The 26,963-nt window shown below is 55.5% G+C and overlaps 1 protein-coding gene and 1 long non-coding RNA gene across 2 annotated transcripts in view; one reads left to right on the top strand and one right to left on the bottom strand.

Annotated features, from left to right (window-relative positions):
* Positions 1-26,963, bottom strand: part of SPTBN4 (spectrin beta, non-erythrocytic 4) — a 67,949-nt gene that overhangs the window by 29,836 nt on the left and 11,150 nt on the right. Inside the window, 17 exon segments of the mRNA XM_040633991.1 lie at positions 2,399-2,489; positions 6,190-6,392; positions 7,812-8,230; positions 8,233-8,561; positions 11,078-11,215; positions 12,494-13,439; positions 16,475-16,625; positions 16,873-17,175; positions 17,770-17,928; positions 18,205-18,322; positions 18,397-18,584; positions 18,681-18,793; positions 20,580-20,695; positions 21,848-21,928; positions 22,832-22,923; positions 24,661-24,834; positions 25,916-26,067. Of these exon segments, the coding sequence (XP_040489925.1) occupies positions 2,399-2,489; positions 6,190-6,392; positions 7,812-8,230; positions 8,233-8,561; positions 11,078-11,215; positions 12,494-13,439; positions 16,475-16,625; positions 16,873-17,175; positions 17,770-17,928; positions 18,205-18,322; positions 18,397-18,584; positions 18,681-18,793; positions 20,580-20,695; positions 21,848-21,928; positions 22,832-22,923; positions 24,661-24,834; positions 25,916-26,067 (3,773 nt within the window).
* On the top strand, positions 20,527-23,459 carry LOC121103483. The gene is made up of 3 exons (XR_005835740.1): positions 20,527-20,665; positions 22,278-22,397; positions 23,142-23,459. It is a non-coding gene; the product is annotated as an uncharacterized LOC121103483 (long non-coding RNA).

Here is a 26,963-nt window from a genome sequence, read left to right as displayed (position 1 = left end):
TTCCCCCCGCAAAAAAAAAAAAAAAAGAACCCAGACTCTAGCTCGATCTGGGAGGCAAATGCAGTCATAGCCAAGGACAAATCCCGAGCCGGCCAAACCCCACCCTGTGTCCCCGGAGCATGTGCTCCCTAGGGGTCCAGGTCAGCTTCAGACTCCGTCACACACACACACACACACACACACACACACACACACACACACGAGTCAAGTCAAATGCTGAACCCTCCAACTCAATTCACAGGTTTCTGACACACAGGGGAGAGCTCGCCAATGGCAGCCACAGCTCACAGTGAAGGCAAAGCCCCCGAAGGAGATGGTACTTCGTCATCAAGGTAAAGTCCCCCAAAAGTGATGGACCTCCATCACCGAGGGCTAAGCTAGAGTCCCGAACAACCAAGGAAACGGCCCTCAAAATCAGAGCCCCCAAACCCAGAGCAAATCCAAGTCCCTCATCGCCCAAAGCAGACCCCTGCAAAAGTGATTCGTTCCCATCACTTAAGGCTAATACAGATCGCGCAAGAACCAAGGAAGAAACCCCTCAAAAGGTTGAGAGCCCCTCAGCCCCAGGGCAAAAATCAGATCCCCCGTTACCCAGAGGAGAACCCCCTAGAGAAGAGGAGACCTCCTTAAACCCCAGAGCAAATCCAGACTACCTCCGGAGTAGCCTCAGAAGTCCCCCTGTGCCGCTTCCCTCCCTTGGGACCCGGCCCCTCAGTCCGCCCGCACTAGCACCGCGGACAGCTCCCAGCTTCGCTGCCCCTCCCCAGGGCTGGGGTCCCGGCGCAGGTCCGACCCGCCCCCGCACCGCCCGCGCCCCTCCTTCTCGCGGCCTCGGCGGGCGAGCACGCGCCCGAGCCCCCTCCCCCGCACGCCTCGGCGGGAACGCGCGTCAGCCCCCTCCCCTGGGCGCCCTAGGGACCTGAAGTGGCGGCGGCGTTGGCGGAGCGTCCCTGCGGCGGGCGGGCTCTCGCCCCTCCACTGCGACGGCGGTGGCAGCGGTGGCGACGGCTGTGACTCTGACGGACGCGCGCCCCCGCCCCCGCCCCCGCGCCGCGGCAGCGCGCCCGCCCGCGCGCGCCCCCTGCCTGCCTCCGTGCCCGCCTCTTTGCCGGGCCTCAGCTGTGGGGGGTGGGGGGAAGTGGAGGAGGATTCACCACCTCCCTAAAGCATGGGGGGTTGGGGGGGTGGTTCTGCGCCATCTCAGATTATTGCTATTTGGTCCAGAACAATCTCACAGGAGGCAGAAGGAACTCCTGGAATCCAAGGGCAGGAGGGGGGCCTGGGGCCTGGGCTACCTCAGCTATGTGAAGTATGGGGTGGGGGTGGGGTAAAAACCATCTCTAATAAGAAGGGACTCAGATGCCTGCCTATCTCTGGAATATAGATAGGGGATATGGGAGGGGTCCTGGAACATCTCATAAGATGTTCTGCCAGATAGAAGATGGACTGCCAGAATAATCTCCATCAGGAAGGAGGGAGACAGGGTGTTCTTCGACCCATCTCCAGTGGGCTTGAGTCCCAGACCATCTCTAATGTGGAGGCGGGAGGTATGGAGGCCCTTATCCATTTCATATGTGGACAGAACAATCTCCTGTTGTGGTTCACCATGGAGGGTGTCAAATCATCTTTAATAGGAGGAATTGGGGCCTGGTTCCTGAACCATCTTTGTTTGGGGGAAACTTAGGCACTGGATCATTGGGGGGGGGGAGGGCGGTGATGATCCTGGGTAGATGAATGAGGCCGGGATCATCTCTGGGGGTAGGAAAATATTTATTGGGCCATCTCTAATGGGGCAATCTTTTACGTGGTCCAGAACCGTTTCTGTGGAATGCAGGGGAAAGAGGGGGAGGTGGCATGCCACCTCCCGAACCTTTCTCTAACGGGGAAGGGGACCTGAACCATCTCTGATTTGGGGCGATCCTTACAGATGTGTAGATCATCTCTAAAGGGGTACAGCTTGATTCCTGGACACTTTCAAAGGGGTGGAAGCTTGTTTCTGGACTGTCTCTGACCTAAGTTGCGCTCTGGGCAGCTGGTCTACCCACACCTGCCCCGCCCCGCCCCAAGTCTCCTACTACTCTCCCCAGCAAGGCGCTTCTCACAAATCTCCCGAGAGAAAGGTGAGATCACCGCGCGTCCCCGCGGGACCGTAGGCGCGAACGCGCGCCGTTGCCAGGGGCGCCCAGGGCCCCTCCCTCTTCCCCCACCGCGACAGGAGGCGGGAGCTGCGGAGCTTGCGCACTGAGGCTGGAATCTGCGCGCCCCCTGGCGGCTCAGAGTGACCATCACTCCACGACCCACTTAGACGGGGCATCCCCGCCCCCATGGCGCCTCAGCCTTGGAGCACTTCCCTCTCTAGGAAAGAAGTCACTGTGCCCAGCACAGCTGGAGTTCCTACCTCGTGGCAGTCTCGGAGGAAGTGCTGCAGCCCAAGTTGGTCGTGTAGCTTCTGCATCCATTGCTGGGCCAGCAGTTGGTTTTCTTGGCTCCTAGGGATGGGGAGATAGGAGCTAGGGCAAGCCTGGGGGAAGGGGGGGCGCGGTGGGCACTGGCCAGAGGGTTGTGAGGGCATCGGGCGTGGCAGGCCTAGGAACTCGGGGCATATGTAACAGTGAGGAAGAGGAGAAAGTAAGGTGGGGATGGGGGGAGAGGTAAAGAAACATCAATTAGGGCAGAGCCAGGGATGAGCTGGAGAGGGGCAGAGGGAGAGAGCAAGAGAAAGAGAGAATGGGAGAGAAAGGGACAGAGACAGACAGGGACCTGGAAAGAAATACAGACACTTAGAAAGAGTCACAGAGAGACACAAACCCAGAGAGATAAAACACCTGCAGAGTAGAGATACCAAATGACAGTAACTTAGAGATCAAGAGACACCTAGAGAGAAAGAGAGATCAGGAGGGAGAGACAGACTCGGAGAGAGAGGGAGAGAGAGAGAGAGGTGCAGAGGCCTACAGAGAGAAACACACAGACACAAGACCAGAGTCAGGGAGAAACAGACCTCAAGAGGAAGTGATTGACAGAGACCCCCAGACAGACAAAGAGAAAGAAACCCAGGGAGAGAAGAAATAAGAAAAGACAAGTAAAGAAATGCAGCAGGGTAGTGCCAGACAGAGAGACCAAGAGCAGCAGATAAGGAGAGAGAGAGAAGGAGGCAGAGGGAGGGAAACTGACAGAGTTGGGGCAGCGACAACAGGGAGAGGGAAAGGCAGAGAGGTGGCAAGATGATATCAGTAAAAGACACAGCCAGCCAGCTAGATGGGAGGGTGCAGTAGAGCTGGAGAAAGGGAAGAGAGTGGGGCGTGGGCAAAGATGGGGCTAGACCTTTGGCCTGAGTGAACGGGCTGGGCTAGACTCAAGCCCCTCCACCCCGGAGCCAGCCGGGACCACAGCCCCAGGCAGCCTGGCCTCCTGCCCACAGTACAAAGTGCCCAAGAGTCCAGGTAGAGGGGGGCTGGGGACATCCCATTTTCCTTTGCCTTGAACAAGCCATTCCACCTCAGGGCCTTGGCACTGGCCGCTCCCTCTGCCCGGAATCCTCTTCCCGCCCCCCAACGTCTACTTAAATACCACCCTCCTAGTGAGGCTCCTCCTGATCGCTCTCCAACACCTTCTGGCTTTCTTTTCCTCTTTAGTTTTCTCTCTCGCACTTAACACTATCTAACATGTTATATGTTACTTAGTTATCTTGTCTGTCTTCCCCACTAGGATGTCATTCCACGAGGGCAGGAACCTCTGTCTGTTTTGGTCACAGTTGTATCCCCAGTGCCTAGATAAAGAGCCTCGCACACATCAGGTGCTCAATATACATTTCATGAATGAATGAATGAATGAATGAATGAATGAATGAATGAATGAGACATAAGGCAGCAAGAGAGATAATAGAAAGGAAGGTAAAGTGTCTGGAAAGACAGAGAGAAGAGCAGAAGAGAACACAGAGTCAGAGAAATGCAGATGGAGGGAAAGAAAAACGGGCAGAGACACAGAAGGAAATGGAGACACAGAGACATACAGATAAATGGAGGCAAAAGGAAGGAGAGAGACGTCACCGAGAACCAGGGGCACAGCTGGAAGGAGGCACAGGACAAGCTAGAGACAAACGGGCAAAGTGCTAATTCCCTTCTGCCCAGACTCAGCTCGGGAGCCAGGAAATAGGAAATGCCTCTGAAATTGAACTGACATTATCCCTGCAGGTCTTTACCAGCCAACTTGCAAGCATCAGTCCTAGGAATGAGGGAAATCCCTGGGTGGAGGGCAAGAAAACAACAGTGGTCACATCCTTCTTGTCCTGGCTGGGTTGCTTCCTGGCTGTGACCTTGGGTAAGTCAATTCCCCTAACTGAGCCTCGAGAGCGAAAAATGCAGGTAAGAAGAGCACTTCATACACAGGACAGGGCCAGGTTCCAGGTGAGGTGAGACACACGGAGGCACTAAGTGACTCGCTCTGAATCTCCCAGGTTGAGGGGTACAGCTGGGACTAGCATCTGAGCCGCAGCCCCCTGTGAATGGATGTTTTATGACTTCCAGCGGGTAGGAAACCTGTCCCTAGACAAAGGAACCGCAGAATGGGGGTAAGGGGGCAGGGATTGGGACTGTCTCGGTTCCTGCTGCGTTCCCAGCCTCACCCAGCACAAGCCTAGGGCAGATGTCCCCTTGGGGTTCCCGCAACCCCCTGTATTACTCCCATCCAGGTCCTAACCATTCTGGGCCGTCCTTGTCAGACAGCACGTGAGCTCTGTGAGGGCAGGAATCATGTGCTGTCCTGGTCACTGCTGCGTGCCCAGCATTGCCCCCCACAGGGCCTGGAATGGGGCATGGACTCAGTACCTGTTTAATTACCTGAATAAATGATAGCATGAAAGGAGCAATTAATGACAGAAAAGGCAGGAAGAAAGAGGGATCACAGAATGAGCAGTCCCCCAGGCTCCGCCTCTCCGTTCTGCAAAGCCTGGCATACAGCAGGCACTCAAGAAATGTGGGGTAGGGCACCTGGGTGGCTCAGTCGGAGAAGCATCTGCCTTCAGCTCAGGTCATGATCCCGGGGTCCTGGGATCAAGCCCTACATTGGCCTCCCTGCTCAGCGGGGAGTCTGCTTCTCCCTCTCCCTCTGTTCCTACCCCCTGTTCATGTTCCTTCTCTCTCTCTCACTTTCTCTAAAACACATAAATAAAATCTTAAAAAAAAAAATATGGGGTAAAGGAAGGGCAGGTCCAGGCCTGGCACTGGGAGCTCCTAGATCACGAGTTTACATCCTCAGGACCAGAATCCCCATGAAAGTTTTCCTTAGAAAATTCCAGCCTTGTCCCAGATGAATTTAGGGGAAAAAGACACCTGAGCCCCAAACAGAGGAAGGGCTGGGGTCTCCGGGCCGTGGATGGTGGCGAAGTGATCAGGCATGCTTTCCATCAGGATGGAAGGACAGAAAGAGGGGCGCTGGGCCCTCGTTGACTCACCCCAAGAGGCAGAAACAGTGAAGATGATAGAAATCAGCCTGGAAGAGCCCCTATGCAAGACTCTACTTGAGGGCTGGGACTTTTGTTTGCCTGGGCGGGGGGGGGGGGGGGGGGAGTGTTTTGGTCGGAGCCTAGAAGAGTGCTTGGCACACAGTGGATACTCAGTAAATGTCTTTACCTAATTAATACAAGGACAGACAAGAGACAGGGTAGTGGTGAGAGACAGATGGTGGCTGATACTGTGCAAGGGAAGCGTGAAAGGGACACACGAACACACACTCTGTGGGCTTCCTAGGGAACTGGGCCACTGGGGCCTGCCAGCGGGGCTCATTCATCGTATCCAAAACCCCAGAATGGCAGGGAACAGCATCCCATCTGGAAAACTAGAACAGAACTTGTGTCTGGCCTTTAGCTGTGGATCTGGGGCCCAGGGACCAGCACGGCAGGGCAGAGGCAGGGCTTCCAAGAAAAGAAGTTCGCATTTGCACAACCCGTCCAGCCACCCCAGGCTGAGGGCTGGCTTGGCAGAGAAACTTCCCTGTATATCCTTCTGTATCTTTTGGGTTTCCGACCACCAGGTGGTTACCTTTTCCCAAAACATCAAGTTAAATCAAATCTAAACCAGTATGGAATGAAAGAGAAATCAGAGAAGGGGCAGAGAAGCGGAAATCGGGATGGAAAGGAGAGGGGGCCTGACCGCTTCACCCCTCCCCTGTGCCCCTGGGGTCTGAGGGACCTACTTCTCCAGCAGCCGGGTCACAGCCTCCTGGGCCTGCTCCCCGTAGGCGTTGCCCTGCCTTAGTAGCCCCTCGGCGGCCTGCGTGGCCACTTGCGTCTTCTGCTGGTTCAGCTCCATCGTGGTGAGAAAATCCCGGTGTCTTTTCAGCGCCTCCTCCACTGCTTCCACCGTGCAGGGGAGCTCGGGACCCGACAGTGCCACCTCCTGGGGGGGGTGGGGGGGCGCTCAGGTCAGCCCTGCTTTGGTCCAGGACCTGGGAGACGCTGCCAGCCTGGCTTGCCTCCCTCTGCGCTCCCCCTTGCTCACTGCGCTCTAGCATCGAACATGCCAGGCAGGATCCGACCTCAGGGCCTTTGCGCATGCTAGGCCCTCTGTCTGGCAGTCCCTCCCTCCAGATATCCCCGTGCTTGGCTCCTTAACTTCCTTCAGGTCTCCAACCATCTGCCAAAAAATACCACCCTCCACCCCAGCGTATACCTGAAATGATATTATTTTTATAAGGATTGAGTTGTTTATCATCTTTTCTGTCCCCCCACCCCGCGCACGCACACACACACACACACACACACACACACACACACTAGAAGGCCAGCTGCATGAGGGTGGGATTTTGTGTTTTGTTTCCTAAGAATCGTGCCTGGCGCAGAGGAGGCATTCGGTAAATATTTCGTTAATCCATGAAGCCTGAACTGGGTGCTGGGTGACCTCAAGGAAGTTCTTTCCCTCTCTGGGGTTAGTTTTCTAACAGGTAAAACGGGGGGGGGTCAGAATTGTTCTCCTAAGGCCCCCTCTGCTCCCATATTCAGTAGCCTCAGAATTCCAGGGGCTCCCTGTCTGTCCCCCCAGATAATCCTCAAACTGGGTGAGCTTTCTCTAAGATAACCAGCAGAGGTGGTCACCCTTTCTAAAATGATCTCTAAAGCTTGGTAGTTACTCCTGGACAATCTGAAAACAGAATGTTCTGTCTTGTCCAAATCCTCAAACTTGCTTCCTATCCCAGAATGACCTCCAAATGGATCGGCTGTTCCCAGATAACCATGGCACTTCGCTTGATTTTCTCAAACAGTAACCAGTTCCCCTCTCCAGAGGGCATGCAAATTGCCATTCCCAATAAGGAGATTATCTGCTCATTTGGGCACCCACAACCACATAATCCACAATCCATTGCTGATCCAGATAACCTCTCAGCCTGAATCACCTATTTCCATAATCTTTATCCTCCGTCATCCACCCCAAGATCTCTGAACTCGTTTAACCATCACCAATCAACCTGGCGCTCTTATTTCCTTCCAGACAATTCACAAACCAAGGAAGTCACTGCAATGTATATCCAAGTGCATTACTCACTTGGGATAGTCAACCGACTGTCAGCCGCCTTAGATAAAACACCAGTCCACCCATCATCACCCTCAGATTCTGTTACGCACGTGCCCACGTGTGTTCACACTGCATGATCCACACACCAGCGATCCACTCCCACTGACCCTCCCCACTCCCACTGACCTCAGATGAGCCACGAACCCAGTGGTCCCTGCAAACACTCCTCCATACATTTCCCAGTCGCCCCGAGCCCCCGTAGCCTCAACGCCCTTCCCCCCACCGCATGAACCCCGAAGCGGCCACCTGGTTGCGGAGCACTGCGCGAGCCTGGCGTAGGTCGCGCAGGAAGAGCTGATAGACGTGTGCCTGCACCAGGGCCTCCCTGCGCGCCTCCCACAAGCCAAGCAGCTTGTGCCAGCCAAGTTCGAGGTGCGGCAGCCACTCGTCCAGCGCCAGGCCGGGGCCCAGCTCGGCGCCGTCGTTCGCCAGCAGGGCCTCGCTGGCTGCCACGATGCGCGCGTAGTCCTCCTCGCGCTGGTCCACCTCCTCCTTGAGCGCGGCGTGGCGAGCCAGCAGCGCATCCGCCTCCTCCAGGCTGCCGGGCAGGGGCCCCTCGACGCCGCCCGCCGCCTCCTGGGCGCGCACCAGCCAGTCCAAGAAAGCGTCCAGGTCGTGCAGGAAGCGCTGCAGGCGCCCGGCCGCAGCCACCGCCTCGCCACAGCCTGAGCCGCGCTCGCCAGCGCGCCCCACTCGGCGCCCAGTTCTTCCGCACCCTGGTGCAGCCGCGCTGCCTGAGCCGGGAAGCGCACAGCCAGCAGGGCGGCCTCCTCCTGGAGGGCCGCCTGGCGGGGCTCCAGCGCTTGCAGAGCCGCCTCCAGGCCGCTCAGGCGCCACTGCAGGGCGCCGCCCGCTCGGGGCGCGCTCTCCACAGCCCTCCGCTTCTCGCGCACCTGGGCGCGCACCTCGGCCACCTCCAGCACGTGGTTCTCCACCAGCAGCACTGCGCTCATCTCCTCTTTGCGCTGTTCCACCAGCTCCACGATGCGGTTCCACCTGCCCGGGGGAGGGGGGCGGGGGGAGGAGAAGGGCGCCTTGAGGAGGACAAGGACTCCTTCGGGGGCGGGGAGCACCGACCTGGCATAGAACCCGGCCACTGTGTGACTTTGTAAAGTCACTGTATCTCCCTGAGCCCCCGTTTCTGCCTGTGTGAAATAAAACCCTACAAGGCACAGTTGCTTACAGCAGCGGTTCTCAAAGTGTAATCTGAGCGGGGTCAAAACTATCTTTCCAATAACGGTAAGATGCCATCTGCCTTTTCTCTCCTAATTCTGTCCCCAGAGTCCCAGCGTAGTTCTCAGGGGCTGCATGACCAAGACTGAACGCAGGAGCAGACCGAGAACTCAGCTGCCTTCTCCTTAACCAGACAGCAAAGAGATCTGCAAAAATGCAACACAAGGCCGCTCTTCCCACTACATTTTTTTGTGTTGAAAAGTAGTTATTTTTCATTAAAAAAAATACTCTAGTGACATTAATATCCTGGGTTTATGATTGTGATTTTAAAACGACTTAATATTTTTACATTTCTCAGTATCAATTTCCAATGCAGTAAATTCTGGTAGATACGACCCACGAAAACAAGCTCTTGGGGGTCCGTAACAGTTTTTAAGACGGATGTTGAGCCTGAATGTAAGACGTGCTGGCTTACAACACTAGATACTCTGCTGGGTCCAGCGAATAGAAACTGAGCATGTGGCATGAGCCACGTGCTGAGGATCAAATGGTGGAAAGGCAAACGTGTTCTGTACCAAAATAAGTTAATGGGAAAAAAATTATGTATTGCTCTGTGCCCTCAGGCAAGTGATGATACTTCTCTGGGCCTCAGTTCCCCTTCATGGGCTGTGTATGTTCCAAACTGGACTGCCTGGAGTCAAATCTGACCTATCTGCCCTTTGGCACATAACCCTTTCTGTGCCTCAGTTTCCCTATCAGTAAAATGGACGTGATCATAGCACAGCACCTACGTCATAAGGGTGTTGTGAGAGTCCAATGAGTTATGATTTATGAAGTGGGTCAAACAGTACTTGGGCGCTACTATCACTAAGTGGGGACAATTTGGGGGAACATATGGAGCTCTTTTCTTCCTCAGCTGTGCTCCCTGTCTGTGGCTGGCTCCTCATCCCCTTTGAGGGCTCAGCTCGAAATGTCATGGCTGACCACAAGATCTAGAATCGCCTCCAGCCCTCTGGTTATGTTCCACGAGGTCACAAGAATTCTCTAAAGATCGTGTTCATGTATTAGTTTATTTGTTCACTGTCTTTCTGTCCCCTCTAGAATGGACATGCCACAGGGCAGGGTTTAGGACTCTAGTCAGAAGATTAGGACTCTGAAATCAGAAGAACCCAAGTTCAGGGGGGTCTGGGTGGCGCAGACGGTTAAGCATCTGACTCTTGACTTTGGCTCAGGTCATGATCTCAGGGTCATGGATCAAGCCCCACCCTGCGCTCTGTGCTGAGTACGGAGTCTGCTTAAGATTCTCTCTCTCCCTCTCTCTCACTGTCCCTTTCCCTGTCTTGTGGCTCTCTCTCTCTCTTAAATAAAAAGGACCCAAGTTCAAGTTCTGCTTTGGCCAGATTCACCACGTAACCATGGGCAAATCATTTACCTCTGATCCTCAGTTTCCTCATCTGGAAAATGGGAATAATAATGTCCATTTCAGTGAGTGTTTCATGATATCACGTGGCTAAAGCACTTGGCGTATACTCTTACTAAGCCGTAAATCATTACTGTTATCATTTGAGGCCCTGATGCTTTGAGACTGTTAAGCCTAGAAAGGCTTTAAAATCCCTGATTACTGGAATCTTACAGCACAGCAGTTAAAAATAGTCTTAGGAGTCAGACAAATTCAGCTTCAAATCCAGGCTTGACCCCCTAACTTGCTGTGTGACCTTGGGCCAGTGTCTTCACCCCTCTGAGTCCCAGCTTCTCCCTCTCTAACATGGGGCAATTTATGCCCCATAGGGTTGCTGAGAAGATTCAATATTAAGTGTTCAAGAGCCCCAGCTCCGGATTCAGACAGAACTGGGTTTGACTCCTACTTACTGGCTTGAATTAAGGATTTCACCTCCCTGGATCTGCATCTTCATCTATGAACCCTACCCACATTGGAAGAACAGCTGTGAGTGTTCTAGGGGGAAAGATATTAATTTGTTACCATTTTTAAAGAGTTCTGAATTCTAGAAACTTTACTACGGAAACTGGGATATTGGAAGATAAAACCAGGTATATAAAGTGCTTAGAAAAATTTCTGGCAGATAGCAGATACTCAGTGAATTGTTTCCATACAAGTAAACTAATAGTCTGCTAAAATATATTGTATTCTCATTTCACCACATCATCACTGACATTGGGTATTACCATTTTCCCCCAAGATTTTCCTGATTTCCTAGGTGGCCATTATCACGTCAGGGGGTCAAAATCACACATTTCTGATTCCCACAGTTGAGTGAATGAGGAAAAGAATGATGGAAAGAACTGGTAAAGACTGGTGTGAGGCCCCAGACCCCGCCTACCTGCTGTTGAGGTGGTCCTGGCAGGAGCGCACCTCGTCTGAACTGGGGTGGCCTCCTTCCACCAGCTCCTGGACCGTGTGGTTCACATCCAGGACACGGCCCATCAGACTGTTCATCTCCTGGTCCAGACTCTCAAATCTGTAGAAGGAGGATGGTCGTGCTCAGGCAGGCCTGGACCCTGGGGACCTGTCCACTTCTTGGCCTTCTCCTGCATTTCCTTCTAACTCTTAGGACCCCATGCCAGCTCCTCCTCCTTCTACCTACGCCCTAAATGTTACATCCCTCAGGGCTCTGTCCTAGACCCCCTCAGCTTTCTCTCCCATCCTGCCTGGGCCATGCCATCCATCCCCACAGTCTCAGTTCTCATGACCCTAGTCTCATGACCCCCACAGGTCTCTCTGCAGCCTCAACTTCATTCCTTTGGAACATGGCTATACCTCAAAGCTGCCAGTCACCTCCGCGGGGCTCCTCGCAGCCACTGTGACTCAAACCAGCATCAGTATCTCCCCTCAAATTTGTTTTTCCCCTGGGTCCCCATCTCAGGGGCAGCCCCACCATCCCCTAGGCCATAGCTCTGGGCCCTGTTTTGGACAACGCCCCTCCCCAGAATGTTCACCCCCATGGCCTCTCCACTTGGCCTCCTAGCCTGTCCAGTCCTGTCCCCTCCCACCCGGGGCCCCACCCCAGCTGCCGTTTTGGGCTTCCAGCCACCATTCTCAACCCTCCAACACACCCTCTACATGGCAGCCAGGGAGATCTTTTTAAAGTTGGGCACAGTCCTCCCCTTTTTAAAACAATGCCCAAAGCTGTGGCTTGGGTAATTGCAGGCACAGTAAGGGTAGGGACCAGGGCTGTGTGTCGGCGATGCCCAGCACAAGACCTAGAACGCAGCAAGAGCTCAATAAGTACCAACCGAAGGAATGAGTGGATGAATAAAACGGGTCATCCACTAATTTCACAACTCATTACTAAGTCAGCCAACAGACAAGTCAGTATCTCACGTGTCACGGGTGGTTAAGTGCTATGAAGAAACGTCAAGCAGGGTGATGGAAAAGAAAGTGACTGGGTCGGAGCTACTTCATGAGCTAGGGAGGTGACAATTGTGCAGGGACTGTGGCAGTCCCAGGGGAGGACCAGGCTGGGGTGTCTCTGGAGAAGCTTAAGTTAATTTCCCTCCAGGTGAATGTAAGTCTTACAATAATAGCAAACGCTCCTGAAATGCTCCCCTTACCCAGGCATTTGCTAAGTGTCCTACAAGTACTCATTACGCGTCTCGTGTGAGGTGGGAACTACTATCATTCCCGTTCCCTGGAGCTCTGGCCCCCGCTGAGCGAGTGTGGGAAGTGTTGAACCCTGGAAGGCTAGACTGCGTGAGTTCAGGAAGGGGCCCCGGAAGTCCCACAAGGGCGCGCTCACCGGTGCTGCACCACCTCGACGTCGTCGAGCGAATCGGGCACGCGCATGGCCAGCAGCCACTGCTCCTTCTCACCGATCCACAGCTCGCACGCGTGCACTTCGCCGAACATGCGGTAGACCGCCAGGGCGTCACGCAGCCACTGGCGCCGCAGCGCAGCCACCTCGGTCACCTCGGCGAACAACTGCTCTGCCTCCACCACGCGCACCTGCAGTGCCACCACCAGGGGCCCGGCGCCGCTGGCGCCCCCCAGTGTCGCCAGCTGACGCCGCAGGCCACCCACGGGCCCGCGATGCGCCTCCACCTCCCCGGTGAGCGCCCGGTGCTGGCGGGCCAGGCGGCGGCTGGACGCCTCGTCGTGGCCGAAGTCGCCCGCGGCTGCTAGGCGGTAGGCGTCGCGAAGCCAGTCCAGGAGCCCGTCGAGGTCGGCGCCGAACTGGTGAAGCGCCCGCGCCTCCTGCAGCCGCCGCTCGCGTCGCGCCGCCGCCTCTTCCAGCCGCTGCCAGCGCCGCCGGGCGCTCGCCGCGCGCTCAGCCAGGCCCGCCAGCTGCACCGTCTCGGCGCCCGGGCCCACGGCGCCGCCGGCCGCAGCCAGCTCCTCGCCGCGCCGCAGGGCCTGCTGCAGCAGCGCCCGCCGCCCGCCCAGCTCGCCCTGCAGGATCTTGTGCTGCGCCAGCAGGCGCGCGGTGCTGGACAGGTCGTGCGCGCCTCCCGCCGTGCCCCCCGGGCCCGCCGCGCCGCCGCCGCTGCCGCCCGCCGCCTCGAGGAGGCGCTCCTTATCGCGGGCCCAGCTCTCGGCCTCCTCCAGCTCCTGCAGCAGCGCCCACAGGCTCCGCGAGGCCTCCAGCTCCGCGCGCCGCCGCGCCGCCTGCTCCTGCAGCTCCGCCAGACAGCCGTGCACGTGGTTCACGCGGTTGCAGATGACCTGCGGATCGCAGGGCTGGTAGCCTGGGCCAGGAGAAGGGGAGGACCCTAGGTTGGGCACCGGCCACGGGGCGCCCGAGAGCGAGGTGCAAGCTACCTGCCCTGTCTTTGGCTAGGTAGGCTTCATCAGGGACCCGATTGCGCGTCCCCTCTTCCGGGAAGCCTTCCCTGACAAGCTGTCTGGAGCAGGCGCCTTCCCTGGCTCCCCCAGGCTTCTCTATTTCCCTTATCCCAGCCCTGACCCCTCTGCCTGTGCCCTCCCCGCCCCCCATCCCGGTCCTGACCCCTCTGGCCTATCACTGCCTGTATTTCACTCCCACTGGACCGGGAGCCCCATGAGGGCAGGGCCTGGGGCTGTTTCCGTCACACTATGTCTCCACCATTGCCCAGCACCGGGTGGGGAGCCCAGAGCAGTACCTAATTAAAACAGTGACTTATTACTGATTGAATGGTGGGTGGAAACTGAGATTCAGAGAATCCTAGAATCTGTATGTTTTAGGGTAAATTGTGTTTCCTTCAGGACTGGACGAAATGAAACATCTTATTTTAAGTAATCTCTACACCCAACGTGGGGCTCGAACTTAACAACCCAGAGATGAAGAGTTGCAAACTCTACCCTCTCAGCCAGCCAGGCAGGAGGAAATGTCTCTATTCTTAAGCCATTTTCTGGGTTCCCCCTCTCATCCTCTTTTGCCTTATCTCTAAACTCCAGGGATGACCTGAACTCCCTTTTTTCTTCAGATAGTTTGCCTTCCTCCTAGACCTCTGGTTTGTGACGAAAGAATTGTGAAATTAACTTAATGGCTCACCGCCAGCATTTCTTTAATGGAATAGGATGGAACGAGTAGAAAATATCAGGATGCAACACACGGGGCGAGGGGAAGCACTGTTTCATAAAACCTTCGAGCCTGTGTGTGCACGCTTGCGTGTGAACTCTGGGTCAGGAGGTAAACGTATTTCTTACTGGGTCAAAACACTGCGAGAGACACTGCCCTAGATGGCATGCGCCATTTCTGGAATTCTGGACATTCGCTGAAATTGACCCAAATACCAAGGCGTCCAACTGAATAAGCAACAGCAACAGACATCCGTGTGTCCGCACCTGACTCTGGCACAGTGTCGCTTCCTCCTCACAACCAGCCACCCTGTGCGGCAGTATCCTTATGAGCCCCATCTTACAGATGAAGAAACTGAGGTTCAGGGAAGGAAGCCCCATTGCCCAGGATCAGCTAAGAAGTGTCAGATCGGGAGGCGAAACTTCTGGACCACATATCAGGCAGCTCAGCCTCCCGTCACCATGACAACACAGACCCCACACCAGCCTCTTTGCTCTTTGTGTGGTGCCTCTGGCTGCCACCAGGCGCCAAGACCTCACAAGGAGAAGACAGAGAGAGCCTCCTGGGGCAAACATCCATAAGGAGGAGAGGGTCCCAACAGCCTCTCCTGGGAAGGAGATGTGGGTAAGAGGGGCTGAGCTAGGGTGGCCATGTCCCAATGGGGTTTGGAAGAAGACTTCCCATCTGACCCAGCCTATGAGGGTGAGAACCGCCCCCCCCCCACCACCCTGCAAGCCCAACAGGCCCTGCCTTTTCTACTGATGCTTCGGGATTCCCGAGGGCTGTGGCTCCGGACACAGGAGTGAGACAGGCCAGCCTGAAACCCTTTTAGCCCCATGGCTCTGAGCCTTCCTTTCCTTTCCTTTTCTTTTGCAAGAAAGCAAAAGCAGTGTTGGCAGCATTCGAGGCTAGCATACAGTTTTGAAGGCCACCAGCTTCAGACAAGGCCACTCTGCGACCACGAGGGAGTGGGATGGAAACAAGGCCCTTCCATGATCGTGTCACAGCACACAGAATAGAGGTCGCCGTGCAAGCCACGGAAACCGCCAGCCATCCCCCTCACCCAGCTCGTGAATGACTGCTGCCACTTCCTGTTCCTCCCACCACCTGGATACAAATGATTCAGATGAGCGATCATCTAGTTACTCCCGCCTCCTTAACAGTGTTCAACCCGCAGCAACACACGCTGTACAAATCAGGCCCAAATCCCCTAACACAAGCCCACACCTAAAACAAGCCCATCCTGACACCCTCCTACTGAGAGGCCCCAGGGATCCCCAGGGCGTGTGCAAAGAGTCGACAAACCCAACTGGGTTTGGCCGCAGGGGGATTCCTGGTGGTCTGTGACTGGAGGGTATTGGCATCAGCACAATGAGAACCTTATTAGAGCCAGCCTTGGTTTTGCCTGTCAGCATCCACGCCCCTGCTGCTGGTAATGGCTTCCCACCCTCCTCTTCCTCAGTTCATGTCTTTGGAAAGAGCTTGACCCTACACTTGGCCCTGGGGTGGGTACGTCACATAGATGTGGCCAGTTAGCTCACTGAGAGCCTGGGGTTACAGTGCTTGGCTGAGCGGAGGGGAGGGAACCCACGGTGGGCTAATGAAAGCTTTCCTTGAACCTATTGTCAGAAATATTGGAGGAGTGGGGCTTGTCTCCTTGCTGGGTCTTCTAAGTTGCTAGGATGTAAACACGGGGCTGAATGATCCCAGATTTATACCACAAGGGGAGGGACTGCCCAAAGGTGACATAAACACAGAGACTACGGAGTCTTAAAAGCATCATTGGACAATCCCTGGATCCAGCCATGCCTGAAGCTGAACTTGCCCCTCTCTGGGCATTTTAGTGACTCCCCTTTTCTCCTTAAGCTAACTGATACTTCTATCATTTGCTGCTGAAAGGGCCCTGACTGTATATTACCATACACAGTCTTTTTATGGTATTCACTGACATTTGGCTGTGAAGGGCTTAGCATAAAACAAGTGCTCCATAAAAATATACCTATGGCTGCAGAATCTCAAAGCAGGAAGAAGTCATGTGGTCTAACCTCCACTCCAGGCAATAATTTCCCCCATGACATCCCCGATGGAGTGTGATCCTATTTCATGCTTGAATGCCTCCAAAGACAGCGAGCTCATTCCTTCCTACTGTCTCTTAGGAGTCATTCTGTTTCTACGAGCACCGGCCCTAACAGTCTCCACCCCAACCGCCAAGCCCAAACTCACCCTGCAGCTGAGAGAAACGCAGGGCAGCAGCGTTGAGCGCCTCCACCCGCTCACTCTGGGCCGCGATGTCCCCCTCCAGCAGTCCATGCTTCTGCAACAGGTCCTCCGCCTCCACCAGGTGCTGCCCGCACTCGCGGGACAGCAGCTGAGCCTACCAGAAGGGGGCAGCACTGAGCACATGCTCGGCATTGGCCCCAAGGCCAGCCCCACCCCGCACTGTCCCAGACCACTCTTCTGCTCCTCCAGCCCATCCCTTAAACTCTGATCTCTGTCTCCATCTCCTTGTCCCTGGCAACATCTCTCTCTCCAACCCCCTCCAGCTCCCTGACAACCCTTTGAGTGTCGACAGCCCTCCCTTGCCCTCCCACGCCCGCCCTCGGCCCCAGGACCGGCCCCACCTGCATCTCCTCCATCCAGTCCACCATGTACACCATCTCCTGGAAGACCTTCTGCAGGGCCAGGTTCTGCTCGAGCCGCGTCCGCCGGGCCCCCACCAGCCCGGTCAGCAGGGCCCACTGGCGCAGGACGCTGTCACGCTGGGCCGCCACGCGCCGGGCATCGTGGTAGCCTTCCGCCGCCAGGGCCTGGGCCAGCTCGGCCACGCCCTGCACCCGCTCCTCGTAGGCCGCAATGTCGGCCTCGATGGCCTCGTGCTTCTTCATGGCGGCCTCCACGGCCGGCAGCTCATACCCGAAGTTGTCCTGGGGCAGGGCAGGGCCGGCCGCAGACGCTCACCCATGTTGCCCCAGCCATCCACCTGTTACCCCGCCCCTGCCCCCACCATCCCCAGTTACCCTGGAGACCAACCCCATCTTCCTCTGTTACCCTGGAGACCAGCCCCACACTTCTCCATCACATCTCTAGCCTGAAACTCGTCACCCAGGAAACAGTCCTCATCCTACCATTGCCCTAGAGACTGGGGACCAGGCCTACCCTACCCGTTACTTAGGAGACTGATTCTATCCTCCCGAGTTACCCTGGACACCAGATACAACCTCCTTTGTCACTTAGAGTCTAATTAAATACTCTCTCTATTTCTGAAGAGACTAATTCTGTCCTCTCTAGTTACCCTGGAGACCAACCTCACTCTCCTGTTACCTTGGAGATCAGGCCCACTCCCCTCCCCCACTGCTCACTTAGGAGCCCAGTTCTCCCTTCCCACCCTCATTTGCCACCTAGGAGACTAATTCAACACTTCTCTGTCACTTAGGAGACCGAGTCTCCCTCTCTGGTCCCAGGGCCACCAGCCCTGCCCTCCCTCCTTCTCCCCCAGAGCCAAGCCCGGCACGCAGTACCTGGGAGACCAGGCGCTGGTTCTCATTCAGCCAGCTTTCCCTCATGGCCACCTTGTGGTCAAACCTCTGGGCCAGTAGTTCCAGCTTCTCTTGCCGGATCAGCTCAGCCCGCAGAGCAGCCTCCCGTTCGTGCTCTGCCTTCTCCAGCTGGCCCCATGCCTAGGGAGACAGGAGGAGGCAGTCAGACCCCCAACAATGCCCCCACACTTTAATGGCCCTGGCTTCTCTGTCTGAGGTGACTCCTAGCATTTACAGCACCTTTGTGTAAACTGGAAAAAAAAATATTGCTCCTTCATGGCACATCCTGGCTGGAAAACTGTCAGGATGAATAGCCAGTCCATGATGTCTACAACTGTAGATGGTTCCCTTGAGCAGTGCACAACCTACACACCCGCATGGAGTAACCCTGCTTCTCCCTGACATTCTCAACCTCACCTTGTCGATATCCCAGATGCCACAGCCCTCTCGAGGCACAAAGAGGCGACGATTACAGGCACGCAGTTTGCTCTGGATGCTGAAGAGCAGCACCTCCAGGTTCCCCTTCTCCTGAAACCTAAAGGGGCTGGAGCTCAGGAACCCCACCTCCACACCTCCACTTGCCGCCCTCCCTTCTGAGCTGGGCCTCACTTGACTGGCTTCTCCAGGGTGCAATAGGCCGTGAACGCCTGAAGCTGCTGCTGCACCCCGCTCAGTGAGTTGGCAAACTTCTGGTTGCTGATGAGGCCCACGGTGCGGTGGATCCAGGCCAGCAGCTCGGCCGCCAGCTCCTCATAGCGCTCAATGATCTTCCCCACCTCCAACACCTGGTCCAGGACCTGACCCGGCAAAGGAAGCTGGGGTCAGCGTCATCCCAGATGTGCCTCCAGGTGGTTCCCAAGCTCCCATCCACCTCATCCCTCGGCTCCCCAAACCTTCCCGATTCGCTTCCCCTCCACAGCCAGAGCCTTCATCTTGGAGAAATAGTGGTAGAAAGAGACCACGTAGGTGATGATGGACTTCTCATCTGGAGCCTCCATGTTCACATCTGGGGGTAGAGGAAAGCAGGGGAGCATGGTGGTGAGCGTTCTGACAGGGACTGGGCGGAGGGAGGGAGAACCCACTCTTACTAGCTGTGTGACCTCAGGCAAGATCACTAACCCCTCTGTTCCTTAATTTTTGTATCTGCCAGATGGGGATCTGCCTCATGGGATTAAACAGTACCTGACACATGCAAACCACCACAGAGAAGCGATCCATAATTACGTCACACCATTCCACCTGCCACCTCAGGGCCTCTGCACATGCTGTTTTCATTACGTAGAACAAGGTTCCCTCTTCCGTGTGCCTAAGCCCCACTCGTCCTTCAGGGCTCAACTCAACTTACATTTCCTTAAGCCTCCCTGCTCAGCCTGTGAAGAGTTGGTCACCCTGTTAGTCTTCCTCATGGCATCTTATCATTGCCTCCTGGAACTTATAATTTGCAATTAAATATTCATTTACGTGATCATGTCCTTAGCTTGAGTTTAGGCTCCTCAAGGACAAAGGCTATGCCTGTCTTTTTTTTTTTTTTTTTAAGATTTTTTTACTTATCTGAGAGAGAGAGAGAGCATGAGCGTGAACGCACGTGAGGTGGGGAGGGGCAGAGGCAGAGGGAGAAAATCCTCAGGCAGACTCCCCGCTGATCGCAGAGCCCTGTGTGGGCCTTGATCCCAGGACCCTGAGATCATGACCTAAGCTGAAATCAAGAGTTGGACCCTCAACTGACGGAGCCCCCCAGGCACCCCTATGCTGTCTTTTTTCACCATTGTCTCAGTCATGCCCAGCACACAGTAGGAACTCAATACATATTTATGAAGTGTATAAATGATGTATGAGATTGGCGATCAAGGACACGGGCTTTGTAGGCAGCATGTGCTTAAATCCCTGTTCAAACGCTTACTCACTGCATGTCCTTAGGAAATGGACCTAACTTCTCTGAGCCTCCGTTTCCCCAGTGTAGCGGGAAGGACAATCACAGTGCCAGCCACCTGGGAGCACTGTATTAGAAAGAATAGCCTGGCACAGAGGAGAAACTCCACGAATTCCGGTCATCATTTTGATCTGCCCGCTGAATGCACAATATTATACTCGGCCTTTACTCTTCACCAACTCATGAAACCGACAGCCGCTAGACATCTACGTGCCAGGCGCCGAGCACAGAATACGGCTATCACAAGTCCCGTTTGCTGGTTTGCAGTGTGACGCTGGGCAAGTGACTCCACCTCTCTGAGCCTTCTTTTCTACCCCTTTAAAACAGGATGGATAAGTTCTATCCAACCAGGTCAGTGTGAGGATGAAGGGGAGAAGTTTCGATAAAATTCCCAGCCCTGTGCTTGGCACAGAGTAGATGTTCGGAGAAGGGAACAGCTGTTATTCCAGAGATTGGGGGATTGGTGTTGGCATGATCATGGATTAGGAGTGAGGCTGAAGTCAGGGGATGGGGATCATGGTGGTGGGCTTGGCTTTGGGGCTGGGACTGGAGTGAGGGAGGGAGAGGGGGGTGGGCTTGGGGGGAGCTGATTCAGGATGGGGTTGGGGAGCGGAGGGAGTTCAGCTGGAGACAGGAAGGGAGATGAGGCTGGGGTTGGAGATAGAGATGCCAAAGGGAGGGACAGGAAGACGGGGAGGAGGAGAGATTGGAGATGAGGAAGGGGAGGGGCCAGGAGGGAGCTGGGACTTGGACCGCCTTGAGTTCGGGATGGTGTTGCAGCAGGATGGAGTGGAGTTTGGGATGGCATTGGGGTCGGGAGTCCCCCCAAGAGGAAGTCTGGCTGGGGCTATGCAGGGCTCACCCTCAGGGTCCAGCAGACGTGTCAGCCCCAGGTGCTGCTCAGCCGTGCGGAAGGCTCTCTGCAGGTTGTAGTTGGCGTTGGACTTGGTGAGTTTGCTGAAGTCCACAAGATCGGGCCTGGGCGGGGGTACAGAGCGAACAGGCAGCAGGCAGGCTCCCAGGCCAGTGGGCAACAGGGCAGAAAGACGTCCTTGTCTGAGCCCCCCACCCCCCGCGAGGGGCAGGAGGGGCGCCCCCTGGCCCAGGGAAAGCAGGTGTGCTCGTGCGTGTTTGTGCATTTCCCTGTGGCTGTGAGAGCCGCGTGAGGGCATGTGCGTGACTGAGTTCGCAAGGCATACGTGTCTACTTGGGTGTGTTTCTAAACAGTATCACACAGCAGTTTGAAGTGTGAGGTCTACAGCCAGCCCACTGGGCCCACACCCCAGCTCGGCCACTTCCTGGTTGTCATGCTGGGTAAGCTATTTTGTCTTTCTGTGCCTCGGTTTTCTCATCTGTAAAATGGGGATAATACTAGCATCCGCCTCACAGGCTCACTGAATATTAAATGACTTATTGGAAAGCACTGAGAACAATGCTGGGTAAACAGGAAGCACTCAGTAAATGTTGCCATTGGGTAGAGCTGGTGGGTTTCTGGCTGTGGGGGTAGGGCTGGTCTCTCCATGTGTATGGGTATGTGTGTGTGACAAGCAAGGCTTGTGAGTGAACACGTGTCTACAGCAGAAAAGGCTGGGTTCCACTCCCACCACACCAGAGCAAGTCCTTCCCAGGCTCCGGGCCTCAGTTTCCCTAACCTGCCATGTATACAATCACAACGTGGGTGCAGTTTGTCTGGATGCCCACCCCTCAGCCGAATCAGCACCAGGCCCTGGGGTGTGAAGGGTGGGTATGCAGGGAGGCAGAAGCGGGGCCCTGGGGCTCCCCTAGAGGAAGGACTTGCTGATGAGGTGGGCTGCCGTGCACACACCAGAGAGGGCAGTCCATGGGGGAGTGAGCTCTCCATCCTGGGGACATCGAAGCAGCAGGCACGGGCTGTGTACGCTCATGAGTGTGAGTGTGTATACGCTTCTGTGTGAGGCATGCGTGTTTCTGTGTGTACGCAGAGTACTGGCCTGGACAGGGTTCCGTAGGGGTGCGTGCCTTGTGTAAGTGTGAAGGGCGTGCGTGTGAAGGGCTGGGTCCTTTCATCTACGTATGTCATCTCCATGCACATGTCTGCAGGGGTGTACCCACGGGACGCAGGGTCGGGGGTGGGGCAGGGCCGGGTGGTACCTGTGCCGGTGAATGAGCGCATTGAAGGCCAAGCCATCCCGCCAGCTGGTAGTGAAATTCTGGATGTTTACCTCAGGGTAACTGGCAGCATGGAAGGGAGAAACAGAGGCAGAGATGGAGACAGTCAGAAGGAAAAAGAGGGAGGGAGAGAGAGAGAGACAGAGACGGATGGATGGGTGGGTGGGTGGATAGATGATAGATAGATCAATTGAGGCAGGGAGATGGAAAGAGAGAGAGATGGAGAGAAAACAAGATACAGAGATAGGGGAAGAAAGGAGGGAGGCGAGGAGATAGGAACAATGAAAAGCAGACATAGAGGTAAACACAAGACACGAGGAAGACAGCACTGCAAGCCAGCCAGCCAGCACCGGAAGGCTGAGCATTAGAGAAAGCCCAGTCTACATCCACACCTGCCTCCCCTTCCTGCCAGGGGCAGCTCGCCAGAGGGCACCGGACTTCCAGGCCACGCCCCTCCTGCAGGGCAGAGCACTGAGGGTCCTGGGGACTTCCCAGCAGAGCCTGCACAGCTCCCTTCTCAGCCCCACTGAAGGTACCCAGAAGCCTGAACTTGTCCCCGGAGCTGCCCGAGCCCCAGGGTGGGCCCTCTTAGGTGGAGGGGTGGCTGCTGTCAGGGTGGGGGGTGGCCACAGCTCAGGAATAGGGCCGGGGTGTCCACACAGGTGCATGTGAGGCTTCTCGAGGTGCGGGGATGGGGGGGGGGATCAGGCTGGAGACAGTCCACTACTCTCCAACTGAGGAGCACGAGTTCTAAATTTGAACCAGGCCTTCCAGATTGTTACACGGGTTTATTTGTCAAGGTCAGAGGAGTGGATGTATTTTATTTACCCGTTCATTAACTTCAGATGTAACTTTCGACACTGAGGACATGGGCTGCCCCTTGCACTCCTGTCCCAGAAGGAACCCTCCAGATTAGGTTAGGGCCCCACCTGCCTGGTGGGGGCGCCGGGTGGGGAGTGTGCTTACCCAGCTGTCTTCATCTGACACCACAGGAGCAGTGCGTCCTTGGCTGAGCGGGTCTCTCTGTTGTCCTCAGTCTCGATTTTGATTACTTGAATCTGTGAGGACACAAAACATGGCTGCCGGGACCCGGAGGGCTTGAGCCTGGGAGACACCGGCGTACCCCGTTGCCAGGGAGGGTGGTAGGTGACAGAGGAGATGGAGAGGCAGCTTTGGCCTGGGGCTGGGGGTTCAGGAGCGTGAGAGTGGGATCTGGAGTGGGCTGGGGCATCTACAATTGGGGGAGGCGGCTGTGGACTAGGGTCTCCATTTCCAGGGAAGCCTCCATACTTTGGTGTCTGGCCCACTTCCCTAATCCAAGCCACCATCATTTCCGGCCTGGGCTAGTGCAGTCACCTCCATGCTGGTCTCCCTGCTCCTGCCCCCACAGTCTGTTCTCACAGCAGACAGGGACCCTGTGAGCACCTGGATCGGATCACACGCCTCCCTCCCCTCCTCAAGACCTTCAGTGAGTCCGTCTCACTCATGGCAAAAGTAAACTTCCCCTCATTATGTCTCTGACCTCATCTTCAACAGCCTACTCTGCTCCAGACATCTGCTGTCCTCGTCATTAAATCACCAGTGTCCTCCTGCCTCAGGGCCTTTGCACTGCCTGTTCTTTCCCTCAGGGGCATGGCTCCATCTCAACTTGAGGTCTTGATTCACTTGTCACCTCTCAGTGAGGCCTTTGCCAAACACTTGATTTTTTTTGAAAGATTTTATTTATTTGTCAGGGAGGGGGGAAAGAGAGCACAAGCAGGGGGAGCAGCAGGCAGGCTCCCCACTAAGAAAGGAGCCCTATGCAGGGCTTGATCCCAGGACTCTGGGATCATGACCAAAGCCGAAGGCAAATGTTTAACTGACTGAGCCACCCAGGTGCCCCTATGTCTATCTTCTTGATAAAACTAATTTCTCCCCATCTCAAACAGAATAAAATCAAACCACTAATTGCAGATCACCTAGGCTCTGTCAACCCTTCTGACTTCATCTCCTCCCTGGCTTCCCCTTGTCTCCCGTTCTCTAGCCCCAGTGGCCTTTCTATACCTTCGACATTCCAGCTCCTTCCCATCTCAGTCAGGGCCTTTGCATAGGCTGTGCCTCTGACCTGGAATGCTTTCTCCCTTCATCTTCATGTCAAGCAGCCATCAGCTTCTCAGAGAGCTCTTCTCTGACCACCAAGTCTAAAATCTCAACACCATCAACCTGATATTTTGTATTCCTTTTACTGCTTTATCATACTCTATTCTTTTCCACATAGCTCTTACCTAGAGTTGATCCTTTTCTCATCCATCTCTTTTCTATGTATTTATGGGTTTGTTTACTGTCTGTCTCCTCCAACACAATGTTAAGTTCCAGAGAGGTAGAAAATTTGTCGATTAAAAAAAAGAAGAAAAGAAAATTTGTCGATTTTGTTTCTGAACTGGAGCAAAACTGCCTGGATTTGAATTCCAGCTCCACTATCCAGCTGTGTGACCTTGAACATATGACTTTGCCTCTCTGGGCTTCACTTTCCTTAGGGTAAAATGTAATAAATGGTGTCTAATTTATGGGGTTGTTGGGCTCTTAAATGCCAAGTGCTTAGAACAGTGCCTGGAACACAGTAAAAAATATGTAAATGACCATAGTGATGGTGGTGATAATGATTATTTTTATCATAATTTTCACCCCCACCACCGGGATTAGGGTTCCTGGATTGTCCTGGGAAATTCTGGAATGAATGAATAAGTGGGGGAGTGAGCGAAGACGTTGGGCCACACGTTGGGGGGCGGGCCGGGCAGGGGTCACTTGGGGATCACCTGGAAGCGCAGGATGATGGTCCAGACTAGCCCCAAGGTCAGCCTGTGGTTCCCGTCCACAATGTCATGCGAGCCCACGTTTTCCAGGTGCACGCGCTGCTCCTTCAGGAACTGCAGCGCCTTGTCCACGTTTTCCAGCGAGTGGATCCTCATGCGACCGCGCGTGGGCCTTGGCTAGGGTGGCAGGGGCGTTGGGGGGGTGGCCTGGCCAAGAACACTGTGCCCTCGGCCTCACCCCTTCCACAGAGGTGGGCTCCCATAGCCACGCCCCCTGGACGTCCACGCCCAGGACACGCCCCTTCCGTCTTTTCAAAGACCAAAGACCCAATCCTTTTAAAGAAGCCCTGCCCCTTCCCGTAGCCAGACCCTTTTAAGAGCCCGTTGCCTTCTTGGCTTACTCTAGTTCCCGTCCCCACCCATTCTACTGAAGCTCCGCCTCCGACCTGAGAGCCACACGTCTTATCAAGAAGCCTCAGCAACCTGCCAGTAACCATACTCCCGTCCCTCCCCTTGGATGCCTGCCCCAGGCCACCTTGGTTTGGCCGCTGGATCTGTGGCCACACCCCTCCTGCCTCTCTTTCAGGGCCTTGCCGAGAGCCACGCCCATTCCCCCCACGTCTCCCCTCGTTTACAGCACTATTACTGCCGATGGCGTTTGTTTCTATTCCATAGCCATGCCACCCACGATTTCTGAGCTCCTTTAATAAATCTCTAGCTCCGTCAGAATCCCACCCTTTGCGATGAACCGCATCCAAGCCCAGAAATACAACTGCAACCCATACCACAAGCCAAACTCACACCAGAGTTCTGTCTGGTTCCCCAGATTTCCATGACCTACGCCTCCCCTTCCGACGACAACTGCACCCTCACCCATCGACCCCCTGCAACACGGTTCTGCCCCTGTTTTATAGACCTCCGTCTTGCTACCGCATTACCCAGGCCAGCCCCCTCTAATAAAGCCCCTCCCTTCTCCAATAACCCCACCCCTCCAACAGAGCTCCTCCCACCCCAAGTCCAGAGCCCGCAAGAACCGCAGCCTTCACCTTCCACAGAACCCCCGCTTCCGTTTCCCGCCACGCCCCCAGGCTCGCCCAAGCCCCGCCTCTGTGCCATAGCCCCACCCACCTGAATGAAGAGGCCGCTAACCCGCCGGGCCCTTCTAGGACGCTCCACACATCCATTAGCCAGACCCTGTGATAACCCAGCCCCGGATCCCAGGGCCGCCGCCTTCCCCCAGGCCCTCAGGTCCCCTCACCAGCTGCTCCCCGGACAGGACTTCCAGGAGCCGTGTGAGCACAAAGCCGTCGCGGAGGTCGGCGTAGAGGTCCGCGATGTGGCAGCCGACGCGGGCCAGGTGCGAGTTCACCCACTTGGTGAAGGTCTTCTTCTGCACGGCTTCGCGCTCATCTGAAAGACAGGCTCAGAGGAGCCCCCGCATCCCCAGTACCTCCCCCTTGCAGCTTCTCCCCAGTCTTCCACTCCGGCCCAGACCCCGTTTCGGCCTAGCTCTGCAACAATCAGGGCTTTGCACAAACAGCTCCTCCTACCCCCATGTGGCCCTGCCTACCCTTCGCTGCCCACTTGGAGACCGGTCCTTCAAAGCTTTCCTGAGATACCACTTCCCACAAGAAGCCCTCCCTGATTCTCATCCCAGTCGGCCCTGTTCATTCAATCAATCAGTATTTGAGCTCCTACTATGTGCCCTGCACTGTTCTAGCCTCTGAATACAAAGAGTCCTTCCGTCCTAGAGCTCAGTTTACTGGGGGCACAGATAACACACTAGGGAGCTATGGAAGGTTAAGGAGAGGGTGGGACAGAACGAGGGTCGTGTTTCAGGACCAACTCTGGCTTCCGGGGAAAGTGGAGAGGGTAGGTCAGAGAGGGCAAGAATGGCAGCTCAAGCGGGGAGACTGGAGAAGTGACTCGGGAGAGAGGACAAGTGGACCAGGGCAGAAGCTGGGAATGGGAGAAGGGAACATACTGGAGAGTTAGTCGCAGATGAAAAAACAGGACGTGGCACTGGCGAAGTGTGGGGGATGAAGAGGAAGGGATATCCTAGGTGGAATGCCCCCTGAGGACAGGAACCATGTCACACACACACCCGAACCCCCTACCCTGGGGTAGTTGGACTGCCAGGTGGATCCCGAATTTCCCACGCCCCTAGGGCTTAGAGTAAGCACGTGACTGCCAACAGGAGGGGCCCAAAGAATGTGTACAACTGCTCACCTTCTGCTTCACTGACAAGACACTGCTTGGGAACCTCTCCTACTACCTTTTTTATTTTTATTTTTTTCTTAAGTAGG

This window comes from Ursus maritimus, unplaced genomic scaffold (genome assembly GCF_017311325.1).
Source record: "Ursus maritimus isolate PB19 unplaced genomic scaffold, ASM1731132v1 scaffold_19, whole genome shotgun sequence".
NCBI lineage: Eukaryota > Metazoa > Chordata > Mammalia > Carnivora > Ursidae > Ursus > Ursus maritimus.
This window is presented reverse-complemented; position numbering and strand designations above follow the sequence as displayed.